This window comes from Thalassophryne amazonica, chromosome 15 (assembly GCF_902500255.1).
Source record: "Thalassophryne amazonica chromosome 15, fThaAma1.1, whole genome shotgun sequence".
In the NCBI taxonomy this organism is placed as follows: domain Eukaryota; kingdom Metazoa; phylum Chordata; class Actinopteri; order Batrachoidiformes; family Batrachoididae; genus Thalassophryne; species Thalassophryne amazonica.
This window is the reverse complement of record NC_047117.1, coordinates 86,178,257-86,193,922: the sequence shown is the minus strand read 5'-3', so window position 1 is coordinate 86,193,922 and position 15,666 is coordinate 86,178,257. Positions and strand designations below refer to the sequence as shown.

At 47.0% G+C, this 15,666-nt stretch overlaps 1 protein-coding gene across 1 annotated transcript in view; it reads left to right on the top strand.

The window, feature by feature from the left end:
• The window catches only part of LOC117526669 (solute carrier family 43 member 3-like), a 50,884-nt gene extending 39,768 nt beyond the window's left edge, over positions 1 to 11,116 (top strand). Inside the window, exon 12 of the mRNA XM_034188722.1 lies at positions 11,012 to 11,116. Coding sequence (XP_034044613.1) covers positions 11,012 to 11,116 — 105 coding nt within the window. The remainder of the gene's footprint in view (positions 1 to 11,011) is intronic.
• The last annotated feature ends 4,550 nt before the right edge of the window (positions 11,117 to 15,666 follow it).

Here is a 15,666-nt window from a genome sequence, read left to right as displayed (position 1 = left end):
GCCTTGTGTTTCACCCTTAAAGGGGTCTTATGCTGATGTCTCTGCAACACAACACAGGTCCAGGTCTGTAGGCTTTTGTGCTTCCAATCTAACTGTATGGTTGTGAGACTTGGACTCTAACCAGTGACCTAAGGCAATGATTGGATCTTTGGTACTGGGTCTGCTCAAAGTTTGTTGTCCTGCGTTTGTCATTGTTTCTTCCATGCATTAGCTGATTTTCATGGTATCACGATAAGGAAAAAGCACATGTGAGAAGGCATCACACACCGGAGGGTGGATTAGAGTTCCTGATTGGCCCCTGGCACAGATGGTGCAGGCCTTGAGGATGTATTTTCCATCTGCTTGGTCGGTGGCCACCACAAGTCTCTCTGGAGAAGTTTCTGTGGAATACGGGACAGACGACGATTTTGGATTGAGTGAATGAAGTGTTGGACCTCAGACCAGGCTGAAGGAGGCATGAAGAGCCGGCCATTAGGCCCTCCTCCAAGGTCTGGGTGGTGCTGTTGTGCCTCCCGCATGACTGTTTCAATGTTGCCTGTTTTCTATCTGATTTCTATGTTGTCTGGCAGTATTTGATCTGGAGAAGCAGGTTGGTCAGCATCTGGAGAGAACTGTCTAGAGAGAGTGTCAGGTTTTGTGTTTTTAGATCTGAGGCTGGCAAGTGATGGTAAAATTAAAACATCCAAAAACAGTGACCACCTGGCCTGTCTTGAGTTCAGTGTTTTGGCTGATTGGATATATACAAGATTTGGTAACACTTTACTTGAAGGTACCATCATAATCGTGTCATGACACTACCAAAACTGTTACATGACACAGTCATGAACGTGTTATAAACATTATGTCAATGTCATAAATGTTTATGACTGCTGTCATAAATTGTCATTCGGCTTTTGTCATGACAAGTTGACATTTTTTGGGTGGTCTTGATTACGACAATTTGACATTAATCAAAGTGACATTACCAGAAGTTGTCTTTGTCATGACAACTTGACATTAAATTTGGTTGGGATGTCCTTATTATGACATCTTGACATTAGTGACGTTACCACAAAACGTGTTTGTCATGACAACTTGACATTAAGAAAATATGCATCTATTTTTGTGTTTATGGCAAGTTTCTGTGAAGGCTCTCAGTTGTCCAGGTGATTTCCATAGTAGCGGAGCTTTAATCTTCGACTGGACTGGGTTGCTTGACATGAGGACGTTTCGCTTCAAATTGCTGAAGCTTCCTCAGCTAAGATTCTTGCTCTGGTAGTCTGACTTCTGTCTTGACTCTTGTAGAGAAGAATAACAGAAGTCACAAAAGCTGAAGTTTTAAAACCTAACCAGACCCCTCCTACCGAGAGGGGGACTGCTATTGGCTAGTGACTAAACAATTGCTGTAATTAGCACCTATTGTGCTCTAGTTAGCACTCTCCTAATGACAGGGTAGCTGTCCCACCTAACGATGGGACTGACGCCTCTCCTGGTGACTCTCCTGATGGCTCTCCTAATGATGTGAATGACTCATTACCATGAACAAAAGATTGAAACTGCTTAGACCTGAGTACCCCATTGTAAACAGAGGACAAAGCGTGTCTCAGACCCCCTCCCCGGTTAAGGCTGGTTTCAACTGTTTCACATACAATGCTTCCTTCACTCCTCTCTCAAACCATTTCTTTTCTCTGGCTAAGATTTTAACTTCCTTGTCCTCAAACATGTGGTTAGTGTCGTTAAGGTGGAGATGAACTGCAGACTGAGGTACACCGGCGCCCTCTCTATGGTGCTGGTGCTTTTGTGTAACGGCTGCTTAGTCTCACCTATGTAGTGTCCTTAGGGTGAACTAAGGACAGGATTTATGGCAAGTTGACATAATGATTATTAGGTAGCACTTTCTAATCACTACACCTTATTTAGCCTTAATTAAGCATGAATAAATATGTAATGAATTCATCACAAATAATTAAGAATGACTCGTACTTAAGGGGAGTGAAGGAAGCATTGTATGTGAAACAGCTGAAACCCAGCCTTAACCGGGGAGGGGGTCTGAGACATGCTTTGTCCCCTGTTTACAATGGGGTACTCAGGCCAAAGCAATTTCAGTCTTTTGTTCATGGTAAGAGTCAGTCACGTCATCAGGAGAGGCGTGAGTCCCATCGTTAGGAGGGACGCTGCCCTGTCCATTAGGAGGGTGCTAACTGGAGCACAATAGGTGCTTCCAGTTAGCACCCAGTTAGCACAATTAGAGCAATGGTTAGTCACTAGCCAATAGCAGTCTGCCTCTCGGTAGGAGGGGTCTGATTAGGTTTAAAACTCCAGCTGTTGCTGGCTTCTGTTATTCTTCTCTACAAGAGTCAAAACAGAAGTCAGACTACCAGACCAAGAATTTTAGCTGAGGAAGCTTCTGCGATTAGAAGCGAAATGTCCTCACATCATGCAACCCAGTCCAGTCAAAGATTCAAACTTCTCTACTATGGACTCATACTTAAGTAATTAAGACGTCCCTTAGGCTGCTCCATGGTTTGCACTCGCGTTGTCACAGCAAATCCTATGTGCATCTGCATGTTGAATTGGCATGTTTTATGCCACATGCCTTTCTTGACGCATTTCCATATTACATGGAGAAATGTGGAGAGGTGGGGTTTGAAGTGGGAACCTTCGCACTTAAACCAAGGGCATTAACCACTTTGTTGTGAAAGTGTCGTGACACGGACCCACAACAGGGGGCGTAAATGAACGGACAATGGATAAGCCAAAAAGTAACAATTTAATGTTGTGAATCGCACAACAACGTACAGACAATAACAATATGGTGGACTGTCAGTCATACACCAGGTGACGTGTGGGCAGGCTCGACGATAGAGACGCCTGGAGAGAGAAGAGCTGGATCCCCACACAGCTTCCAACACCAACGGAGCTGAAGAACACCGGAGGCCCGCCAAGCCCTGCGCCCCAGGTGGCCGCTGTCTTCAGCAGTCAGAACCCGTTACTGCTGGCAGAGAACAGAGACAGTCTGATGAGTGTGAGTTCACACACTCATAATCCCACAGTCTGTATTAAGTAAAGAGGGAAAACCTCCACCTCCAATCACACACACTCGTGCAGCTCCTGGTCAACCACTTATCTGGGATGGGGTGTGAGGCGAAGCCGTCGCTGTCACACCAAACGCCAATCCTCCCAGATAAGGCAACACTCCAGGAAAACGGCTGCAATAGAAGTTCAAGTTATTACACACAACAGTGTTAGTCAGCAGAGAAATTACCTGAATGGTAGTTGATTTCTCGGCGAGGAGGTGGAGTTGCAGGTCTTTGTAGTGGTGGTGATGGGTGATAGCTTGTGTTGATTAATGACAGCTGTCACCTCCAGCAAAGCCGACGCCCTCTCGTGCTTGAAGCCCGCACTTCAGCAGGGCGCCATCTTGTGGTGGTGGGGCCAGCAGTACCTCCTCTTCAGCGGCCCACACAACAGGACCCCCCCTCAACGGGCGCCTCCTGGCGCCCGACCAGGCTTGTCCGGGTGTGCCGCCAGTAGAAGTCGGCCAGGAGGCCGGGTCCAGGATGAAGCTCCTCTTCACCCAGGAGCATTCTTCGGGTCCATACCCCTCCACAGTCCACCAAATACTGGAACCCCCGGCCCTTCCGACGGACGTCCAGGAGCCGGCGCAACGGTCCAAGCCGGCTCCCCGTCGATGACCGGGAAGGAGGCGGCGCCGGTCCAGGGCACAGAGGGGTGACACGTGGTGAGGTTGATGTGGGACACATGGAAAACCGGGTGGATCCGCAGTGAAGCTGGCAGCTTCAGCTTCACTGCAGCTGGACTGAGGACCTTGAGGATAAGGAAAGGTCCAATGTATCTGTCCTTCAACTTTTGGGATTCCACTTGCAGGGGAATGTCTTTTGTAGAAAGCCAAACCTCCTGCCCAGGCTGGTACGCAGGGGCCGGGGCACGCCGGCGGTCTGCATGGTTCTTGGCCCTCGTCCGGGCTTTGAGCAGGGCAGAGCGGGCGGTACGCCACACCCGATGGCACCTTCTCAGATGGGCCTGGACCGAGGGCACCCCGACCTCTCCCTCCACTAGCGGGAACAATGGGGGCTGGTACCCCAAACACACTTCAAATGGGGAGAGGCCGGTGGCAGACGAGACTTGGCTATTATGAGCGTACTCGATCCAGGCCAGATGGTCACTCCAAGCCGTCGGGTGCGCGGAGGTCACGCAACGGAGGGCCTGCTCCAGTTCCTGGTTTGTCCGCTCTGCCTGCCCGTTCATCTGGGGGTGGTACCCAGATGAGAGACTGACGGTGGCCCCCAGTTCCCTACAGAAACTCCGCCAGACCTGGGAGGAGAACTGAGGACCACGATCCGAGACAATGTCTGATGGAATCCCATGCAGACGCACGACGTGGTGGACCAGGAGGTCTGCAGTCTCCTGGGCCGTCGGGAGCTTCAGGAGGGCCACGAAGTGGGCCGCCTTGGAAAACCGGTCCACTATCGTTAGGATGGTGGTGTTTCCCTGGGACGGCGGGAGGCCCGTGACAAAGTCCAGGCCGATATGAGACCAGGGGCGACGAGGCACTGGCAGAGGCTGGAGGAGGCCTTGGGCCTTGTGATGGTCAGCCTTGCCCCTGGCGCAGGTGGTGCAGGCCTGGACATACTCCCAGACGTCGGAAGGGCGAGAAGTGTGAGTTTCACCACACCTCTTTGTCCTTCCTGGGGTTCATCATCTCCTCCAACTCCGTCGACCCTGATCCGGCCAAGGTTGCGGCGGTGAGAGATTGGCCCCAACCAACAAGCCGTAGGAAGCTGCAACAGTTCCTCGGCTTTGCAAATTTCTACAGGAGGTTCATTAAGGGCTACAGTCAGGTAGTTAGCCCCCTGACAGCCCTGACCTCTCCAAAAGTCCCCTTCACCTGGTCGGATCGGTGCGAAGCCGCGTTCAAGGAGTTGAAACGCGGGTTCTCGTCTGCACCAGTTCTGGTGCAGCCCGACCCTAGCCGCTAGTTTGTGATTGAAGTGGACGCCTCTGACTCAGGGATAGGAGCCGTGCTATCCCACAGCAGAGAGACCGATAAGGTTCTTCACCCGTGTGCCTACTTTTCTCGCAGGTTGACCCCAGCTGAATGGAACTATGACATCGGCAATCGAGAACTCCTTGCGGTGAAAGAGGCTCTTGAGGAGTGGAGACACCTGTTGGAGGGAGCGTCTGTGCCTTTCACGGTTTTCACTGACCATCGGAACCTGGAGTATATCAGGACCGCCAAGCAGCTGAACCCCAGGCAAGCCCGCTGGTCACTGTTCTTTGGGCGTTTTGACTTCCGAATCACCTACCGCCCCGGGACCAAGAACCAGAGATCGGATGCATTGTCCCGGGTGCATGAAGACGAAGTCAAGACTGAGCTGTCGGATCCACCGGAGCCCATCATTCCGGAGTCCACTATCATGGCCACCCTCACCTGGGACGTGGAGAAGACCGTCCAGGAGGCCCTAGCACGGAGCCCGGACCCCGGAACAGGGCCGAAGAACAGACTCTATGTCCCACCAGAGGCAAGAGCTGCTGTCTTGGATTTCTGTCACGGTTCTAAGCTCTCCTGTCATCCGGGGGTGTGAAGGACCGTGGCAGTGGTCCGGCAGCGCTTCTGGTGGGCGTCCCTAGAGGTTGACATCCGGGAATATATCCAGGCCTGCACCACCTGTGCCAGGGGCAAGGCAGACTACCAGAAGGCACAGGGACTTCTTCAGCCACTTCCTGTGCCTCATCGCCCCTGGTCCCACATCGGTCTGGATTTTGTCACGGGCCTCCCGCCGTCCCAGGGCATGACGACCATCTTCACGATAGTGGACTGGTTCTCCAAGGCGGCCCACTTCGTGGCCCTCCCGAAGCTCCCCACGGCCCAGGAGACTGCAGACCTCCTGGTCCACCACGTAGTCCGTCTGCACGGGATACCTACTGACATCGTCTCTGATCGTGGTCCCCAGTTCTCCTCACATGTCTGGAGGAGCTTCTGCCAGGAACTGGGGGCCACTGTGAGCCTCTCGTCCGGGTATCACCCGGAGACCAATGGACAGGCAGAGCGGGCCAATCAGGAATTGGAGCAAGCCCTGCGCTGTGTGACGTCCGCACGCCCGACGGCCTGGAGTGAACATCTGGCCTGGATCGAGTATGCGCATAACAGCCAGGTGTCCTCTGCCACCGGCCTCTCCCCATTTGAGGTGTGTTTGGGGTATCAGCCCCCATTGTTTCCCGTGGTGGAGGGAGAGGTCGGTGTGCCCTCGGTCCAGGCCCACCTGCGGAAGTGCCGTCGGGTGTAGTGCTCTGCCCGTTCTGCCTTGTTGAAGGCCCGGACAAGGGCGAAGACCCATGCAGACCGCCGGCGATCCCCGGCCCCGCTTACCAGCCCGGGCAGGAGGTGTGGCTATCCATGAAGGACATCCCCCTCCAGGTGGACTCCCCGAAACTCAAGGACAGGTATATTGGATCCTCAGCCCTGCCGCAGTGAAGCTCCAACTCCCGGCTTCACTGCAGATCCACCCGGTCTTTCATGTGTCAAGGATCAAACCTCACCACACCTCACCCCTCTGTGCTCCCGGACCGGCGCCGCCTCCTGCCCGGATCATCGACGGGGAGCCAGCTTGGATAGTGTGCTGGCTCCTGGACGTCCGTCAGATGGGCCAGGGGTTCCAGTATTTGGTGGACTGGGAGGGGTATGGACCCGAAGAACGCTCCTGGGTGAAGAGGAGCTTCATCCTGGATCCGGCCCTCCTGGCCGATTTCTACCACTGTCACCCGGACAAGCCTGGTCGGGCGCCAGGAGGCGCCCGTTGGGTGGGGGTCCTGTTGTGTGGGCCGCCAGAAGAGGAGGTACTGCTGGCCCACCACCAGAGGACGCCCTGCCTGAAGTGCGGGCTTCAGGCACGAGAAGGCGCTGCCGCCACGGACACAGCCGGGGGTGACAGTTGTCACTCATTATCTCTTGACAGCTGTCACCCATCTACACTACATCATCTCACTCCATAAAGACCAGACGTCATCTCCACCTCGTTGCCGAGATATCATCTACCTGTGAAGGTACTTTTCTCTGCTGACTTAAATCATTGAGTAATAACCTGAACTTCTATGCAGCCGTATTCCTGTGGCGTTTCATTATCTGTGGATTGGCGTAAAGTGTGATCAGCAACGGCTTCGCTTCACACTCCAACCAGATAAGTGATTTAACAGGAGCTGCATGAGTGTGTGATTAGAGGTGGAGGTGACTTTCCACCTTCTGACTGTTTTTGTTACTGGGTGTGCACACACCCACATCTCACTGTTTGTGCTCCTCGCCAGCAGTACCAGATCCGACAGTCGGGGACGGTGATCACCTGGGAATTCGGGACTTGGCGGCTCCAGTATTCACCAGGTTCGGTGGCGGTGGAAATCGTGTGGTTACGGCTCTTCTCGGAACAGACATCTTCTATCCTCGAGCCTACCCACACGTCACCTTTGTGTATTGACTGCTATCAGATTCTGTGATTGTCTGTATAATCGTTGTGCACATTCACAACATTAAATTGTTATCTTTTCACTCATCTATTGACCATTCATTTGCACCCCCTGTTGTGGGTCCGTGTCACTACACTTTCCCCAACACTGTCAGTGTTAGTTTTACACTAGTGATTTTACTGTGCATTAGACTTCTAGTCTTTAATCAGCTGTCCTTCCTCTGGATCCTCTGTTATTACAAATGCACACTGCGCTGCAAACAGAGAGCTTAACCTGACTGTAGTTTTTAAGACTTCCCTATATTTGCTGTCTGCAGTGATTGACAGCTCTGCGATGGGAGCTGTTGTCACGATGGTGTTCCGGTCCACTTGATAGCACATAAACGCTCTAGCCATTGTTGCATCTCTCCTGAAGAGCTTGAGCAGACATCGGTATCTGCACACCACCTGATTTGGACTTTGGGCTGGAATAGAAAGTATTAAATACCAATTGTAAAGGTCAAAAATAAAGATACACAACATAATAATTAACACATGCAAATAAAACAGGAAAAATATTAGTAACAAATTTACCTCTGTGAAAATCTTGTTGCGCTGCAGAGACTTCTGGTTAGTGAGCCTCTCGCTCACGTGTTTGGCATCATTAGAAACAACAGCTTGTCATGATGCCTCACAGCTAACCAATAAGTTGCTATGAGCCAGTTATCGTGTTTGTGAAGCGTTGTGTCTTCTCCAAAAAAGTGAAAATTAAAAAGCAAAACACTGCAAGTCTGAGCAAAAAACAGAAGAGTGAAGGGCTTCTGCTGACAGGAGCTTCTTTCAGAGACTGTTCATCAGTGTGGTCCTGGTGTGAGGAGAGTGCTGAGCCCCTCACACTGGCAAGAGAGAGACAGCAGCCAGGTGAATAGCAAACTTCGACTGCGAGTGCCTGGCCACCGGGTCAATAGTCACTCCCAGTTGTTATGACACCTCACGGAGCGGCTAACTGATCTGTCATTATGACACCTCATGGAGCGGCTAACTGACCTGTTGTTATGACACCTCATGGAGTGGGTAACCTAATCGAAGATGGACGCTGGTTAAACGATGTCTCCGAAAGTCAACAAACGTCCAGATTTCTTGTTTCATTTTGACTTTGGTGTCCTTCGTTAGTGCTATGTGACCGGGGCTTTACATTCGATGGTAGGAAAGTTCAGCGACCAAAATACCAACATTCTGGGCGCAATGAACATGTTTTCACTATTATTTGATTTCTTTGTGCGACTGACATCGTTATTCAAGCATTCAGAAGACGATTCATACCTCTACACAACTCCAAACTGTGACAAGAATGGTTCTTGACAGTTATTTTTGTTGAACAAAACCGCATCTCCCTAACCAGACAGAGTTGTGATGTCATTACGCATGCGCATAGGCACTGCTCTAACGCAACTTGAAAATCCCCCATTGTGTAAACACCGTTAGAAACAAAACCATATATATATATACAAGGTCTATTAGAAAAGTATCCGACCTTATTATTTTTTTCAAAAACCATATGGATTTGCATCACGTGTGATTGCGTCAGACACCCTTGTGCACATGCGTGAGTTTTTCCACGCCTGTCGGTTGCGTCATTCGCCTGTGAGCAGGCTTTGAGTGAGGAGTGGTCCAGCCCCCTTGGCGGATTTTCATTGTCAGGAAATGGCGGAATGATTTGGGCTTTTTTTCCATCAGAATTTTTTCAGAAACTGTTAGAGACTGGCAGCTGGAAACCATTCGAAAAATTTATCTGGCTTTAGGTGAAAATTTTACGGGCTTCACAGAGAATAAGGAGTGTTATTACAGCTTTAAGGATGGCTTTAAGGACGCTCGGCGTGCCACACTCTGTGCCGCCATCGAGAGCCACAAACCACCGGATCATGTCTAAACGGATGGCTCTATGGTGCCGGGACAGTCGTGTGCACTTTCTCTGGTTATCACAAGAGCTGGACATCAACCATTTTCCAGCAGATTTCACTTTTAACAAGAGATTTTGTCATGGAAAGCCGAGCGGAGGCTTCGTGTGTCATGACCGATTTGCTGATGGAGCGAGACAAAGGAACACCTCCGTTTTGGTCTCCATCGAGTGATTATCCGAGAAATTGTGGATGTGCCTGGACATGCTAGAACATGTCCCGTGAGGCTTCATCACGGCATTGCTTTGCGCCATGCAGCAATCCCGAACCCGGTGGTGGATGCCAGAAGTAAGGGATGCCATCAAGCTGAAGAAGGAGTCCTACTTGTCTTTGTTGGTAGGTGGGACCCCAGAGGCAGCTGACAGGTACCGGCAGGCCAAGCGTACTGCAGCCTGTGCGGTCGCAGAGGCAAAAACGCAGGTCTGGGAAGAGTTCGGAGAGGCCATGGAGGAGGATTATCGGTTGGACTCGAAGAAATTCTGGCAAACCGTCCGACGACTCAGGAGGCAGAAGCCATCCAAATGATGGGTTTGTGAACTGCTGGGGCCAGTGAAGGAACTAGAAATGTGGGTGGTGGTGGAGATGGTGGTGATGCGGAGGTGATTTGTGAAAGCTGGTTAATTAGTGTTAACAGTTGTGAACAAAGCTGGGATACCTGTACTGATAAAGCCTGTTGTTGGTCGGTGACGGTCTGGATCTTTTGCTGCTGGTGTCTGAGTGTGAGCTGAGAGCTTTATGTACAGAGTCTGCTCCCGCTGAATCCATGATGCAGCCAGAAAATGTTGTTACAGTTGAGCCAATAAATGATTCGAACCCAAAAGCAGTGAGCTGTGGTGAAAACAAAGTAACAATTTATTTGATAAAGGAAGATATGAATATTGCAGATGATCTTTTAGGAAGCACCAGAGCAGAGAGACACTGGCTTGATCAGAATGTGACGTATGGCAGAGGACCAGAACCAGACGGCTGCAACGGAGACAGGAACTCTGAAACAGAGCACAAGAGACAAGTCAAAATAAAGTGAACACAGAGTCATAAACAAACACTGAAAACTATCTAACAAGATAAACAGAGGCCAGGTACCACAGAGCTGAACTGAGTTTCTGGCGAGTGTGAAGTGGAAAAACCAGGGCTTAAATACAGGTGAGGATGACTGTTGACAGGTGTGGCAACTCAGCTCTGTGATGCAGCACCTGGAAAAACAGAAGGGGAGGGGGAGCAGAGAAGAGCAAACACCAAGGCAGACAAACAGAAATACAGGTGAGCCCCGATAACTCGCACAAGTTGGGGTCCACAAAATCGGACCGTGAGTTATCTGAAACCGCGAGTTCATGAAGTTGATGAAAAAGATATATACAATATATTATACAGTAGTCTAAATTTTCGAGGTTCAAAAATCGACTGTGAGTAAAGCAGAATCACAACTTACACATGCCTGAGTTTACAGGGTTCACCTGTCTGAGATTCTGGCTGTCAGGCTACAAAAAGGTCTGCAGCAGGTGGTTAAAGTGCCATATTTGGCATCAACATGAGTTAAAGTGTTAGAATAAACTTGTGATTAAGTAGTCAGGTCTAATCCAGTTTGTCTCTTTTACCCTGTCTGTCTCTCACTCTCAGGTGAACGTGGTGATCACCGCCGTGTCTCTGCTCACGTTTATGCAACCGATCTACGTCAGCCTCCACTGTAAGAAGCTGGCCAATCAGAGAAAGGACAGAGGCTGAACATGTTGTGGTTTCTCACTGTTGTATTTTACTGCAGGATTTCATATTAAAGTCTAAGAAGTGGAAGCAAAGTTAATGTACTGACAGTGCCTCAGTGTGTTAGTCTTTAAAGTGCCTTTGCTCTATGCAGGATTAAAGCAAAAAAAAAAAAAAAAAAATTGGACCGAAAGTTTTTCACATTCAAATCATAAGCTGTTCACATCTACATTTTTATAGAAACTCTGTTGTAATTGTGTCCTGGAGTTTAAGGCAAACAAGGTGAGACAGTGAAGAAAACAGCAACTGTTCTCCTGCTGAACAGATTATATTTTACTCACTAACCATTGCTGCTCTTTTCTAATGCAGCATCATATTACAGAAAGACTTTAACCTGCACATTATTTAAATACTTCAGGATAAACTCATTTTAAGGGGACAGCTTTTCTACAGCTTTGACTTCATTCAGTACCAGTTAAATTCTCAGGCCTGTAGCCAGAATCTGAAATGGGGGAGGGCGTCTGCTGATTTTCAGGTGCCAAATAAACAGATGGACAGAAAATGGTCAAAGCCATCAGATGCCCAATTTAAAAAAAAAAAAAAAAAAAAAAAAAAAGGAGGAGAAATGAGCAAAGGATAAAGGTATGCAGCTGTGTTCTCTTTGTATGATTGCTGCAGAGCAAAGTCTACTTCGGATGCAGCAGAACCAGATCTCCAGCAAACGAGGTAGGCAGCTAGTTTATGAAATAAAAGGTGTTTGAAAGCGGACAGACAGGGTGGAACAGCGGGTTTGAATCTCACCGAGAGAACAGGGAGCTCCGTTCACACTTCTCACTGAAGTGACTTGAATCGGACCTTTTTTGTTTGCCTGCAAGAGTGTGTGTTATCCAGTTTTGACAATAATTTTCCAGCAGCTGGAAACTCTCTTTTTGTTGTCATGTACATTGAAATAATAATAATAATAATAATAATAATAATAATAATAATAATAATAATAATAATAATAATAATAATAATAATAATGAAATTTAAAATGAGGCTTATCTTCATCATGAACTGGTTTATTTGATGGAGAACAAGATGTTGTGAAAGTGTAGGTACACGGACCCACAACAGGGGGCGTAAAAGAACGGGCAATGGATAAGCCAAACAGTAACAATTTAATGTTGTAAATTGTGCAGAACGGAATACAGACAACAATCAGTTTGGGACCATAGTCAATTACACGTTGGGTGACGTGTGGGCAGGCTTGAGGATAGGAGACGTCCATCCTGCTACAGAATTCTGTGTTTGAAGAAACACAGTTTGAACAGTGAAATCTAATATAATTCACTCCAGGACTTGCTTGGACGTAGCAAGTTAACCACTCAGCATGTTGTTTTGATACACCTACATGAAGGGATGCTACTATAGTACGGTACGTCCAGAAAGTATTTACTTTTTTTACAGTTTATGTTACAGCCTTATTCCAAAACAGATGAAATTCATTTTTGCCCCAAACTTCTACTCACAACACCCCATAATGACAACATGAAAAAATCTATTATATGCAATTTTTGCAATTTCATAAAAAATAATAGTAATAAAAAAAATCACATGTACATAAGTATTCACAGCCTTTGCTCAATACTTTGTCGATGCACCAGCAATTACAGCCTCAAGTCTTCTTGAATATGATGCCACAAATCTGCCACACCTATTTTGGCCAGCTTTGTTAATTCCTATTTGCAGAACCTTCAGGGTTGGGAAAGGAGTGTCGGTGCACAGCCATTTTCATTTTCAGAGATGTTCAATCAGATTCAAAGTCTGGGTTCTGGCTGGGCCACTCAAAGACATTCACAGAGTTGTCCTGAAGCCACTCCTTTGATATCTTGGCTGTGTGCTTAGGGTCATTATCCTGATGAAAGATGAACCGTCGCCCCAGTCTGAGGTCAAGAGCGCTTTGGAGTAGGTTTTCATCCAGGATGTCTCTGTACATTGCAGCATTCATCTTTCCCTCAATCCTGACTAGTCTCCCAGTTCCTGCTGCTGAAAAACATCCCCACAGCATGATGCTGCCACCGTCATGCTTCACTGTAGGGATGGTGCCTGGATTCCTCCAAACATGGTGCCTGGCATTCACATCAAATTGTTCAATCATTGTCTGATCAGAGGAGAGAATTTTGTTTCTCATGGTCTAAGAGTCCTTCAGCTCCCTTTTGTCAAACTCCAGGTGGGCTGCCATGTGTCTTTTACTAAGGAGTGGCTTTCGTGTGGCCACTTTACCATACAGGCCTGATTGGTGGATTGCTGCACAGATGGTTGACCTTCTGGAAGGTGCTCCTCTCTCCACAGAGGAATGCTGGAGCTTGTAGACAGTAACCAGTGGGTTCTTGGTCAACTCCCTGACTAAGGCTCTTCTCCCCCAATCTCTCAGTTTAGCTTGTGGACGTGTCCTGGTGGATCCGAACGTTTACCATTTGTGGATGATGGAGGCCACTGTGCTCATTGAAATCTTCAAAGCAGCAAAAATGTTTCTGTACCCTTCCCCAGATTTGTGCCTCGAGACAGTCCTGTGTCAGAGATCTACAGACAATTCCTTTGACTTCATGCTTGGTTTGTACTCTGACTGTCAAGTGTGCGACCTTATATGTAGACAGGTGTGTGTCTTTCCAAATCATGTCCAGTCAACTGAATTTACCACAGATGGACTCCAATTAAGCTGCAGAAACATCTCAAGGATGATCAGTGGAAACAGGATGCACTTGAGCTCTACTTTGAGCTTCATGGCAGTCTGTCAATACTTATGTATGTGTGATTTTTTTTTTTTAATTTAGCAAAAATCCCCAAAACACTTTTTTTTCCCCACATTTTCATTACAATGTAATGTGTGTACAATTTCTGGGAAAAAAGTTAATTTCATCCATTTTGGAATATGGCTGTAACATAACAAAATGTGAAGTGCTGTGAATACTTTCCAGATGCACTGAATTTACATTGGAAGAAGCCCTTGTAATATAAGCCACAGGTATTAGACCAACAGTGAGTGCCACCTACTGACCAGGATGGAAGAGCATGGACTTTAGTTCGGCAGAACTCTGCCATGTCTGACATGTTCCCCAACAAATTTAGAGGAGGTTATGTTTTTGCCCCTGTTTCTTTCTTTGTCTGTTTGTGAACAACCTGGAGCTTACAAGTTTACAAATATCATTATGAAATATTTAATGAAGATTCAAATCCTGATAAGTAAAAACTGATTCGATTTTCAAGGTCATAGGTCAAAGGTCAAAGTCAGGAAATCTTGGAAAATCACCATCTTTAACATTAGATGAATTTTCAAAAATTCACTGAGAGTGTTATGTAGGATGGTATCCTTTATCACCTGGCAAAGTTTGATACAGATGTGATCCAGATTATGTATTTTTTGGCAATTTAATATTGAAAACCCCATTTAATGTATATTTTCCATTATATCTTTAACAAACATGCCCCAATCACTCTCCTATTTGAAACTGAGGTGCACACTGGCACTCACTATTGGCTGGCAAAGTTGAATCTGGATGTGATCAGGATTGTGGATTTTGTGGACATTTGAATTTAATATTGAAAAACCCAGTTGGTGTACATTTTGTATTATATCTCAATCAAACGTGCCTCAATTACTCTAATTTTTCTGCTATGGATTTACCTTCCAATTTTATGCCTGTTTATCTATCTTCCAGTTATCAGTTGGAAACCAAGTTCTAAAAAGAAATGTGTTAGGAAAAAATGACCTAAAAACCCTCTGACACAGACAACAAATGAGACACCAATGAAGCAGGTTTCAACTTTTGATATTTTGTTATTTAAAGCTTTAAAGGTACATGTCATACAGAATACAGGTGTGAAGACAAGTACCCAGAACATTCAGTTTCACACCACTTATATACAGTCACCAAGGTGTGCCCATAGAATAACACATTCAGTCTCAGTGTTTCTTCCCGCTCCTTCATCGTGCACTGATGAAAGAACATCTCTCCTCAATCTAAACTGTGCTCTTTGCACACTTCTCTCTTCCATGGCATTTGTTCTCCTTTTGGTTTCTGGACCATGACCTAATGCTATCTAAGTGTTACTACAATATAACCTTTAACACATAAACCATTTCAATACACTGTTAAATGTTATGCCAAAGTTCATTGAATGAAATAATTTGATAACATAAGACAGTCTCATAGTCCGTTCCTGCATTTTCTGTCACTCTTTCATAATTTAGCAGCACCACATACAGTAGTGTTCAGAATAATAGTAGTGCTATATGACTAAAAAGATGAATCCAGGTTTTGAGTATATTTCTTATTGTTACATGGGAAACAAGGTACCAGTAGATTCAGTAGATTCTCACAAATCCAACAAGACCAAGCATTCATGATATGCACACTCTTAAGGCTATGAAATTGGGCTATTAGTAAAACAAAAGTAGAAAAGGGGGTGTTCACAATAATAGTAGCATCTGCTGCTGATGCTACAAACTCAAAACTACTATGTTCAAACTGCTTTTTTAGCAGTCCTGTGAATCACTAAACTAGTATTTAATTGTATAACCACAGTTTTTC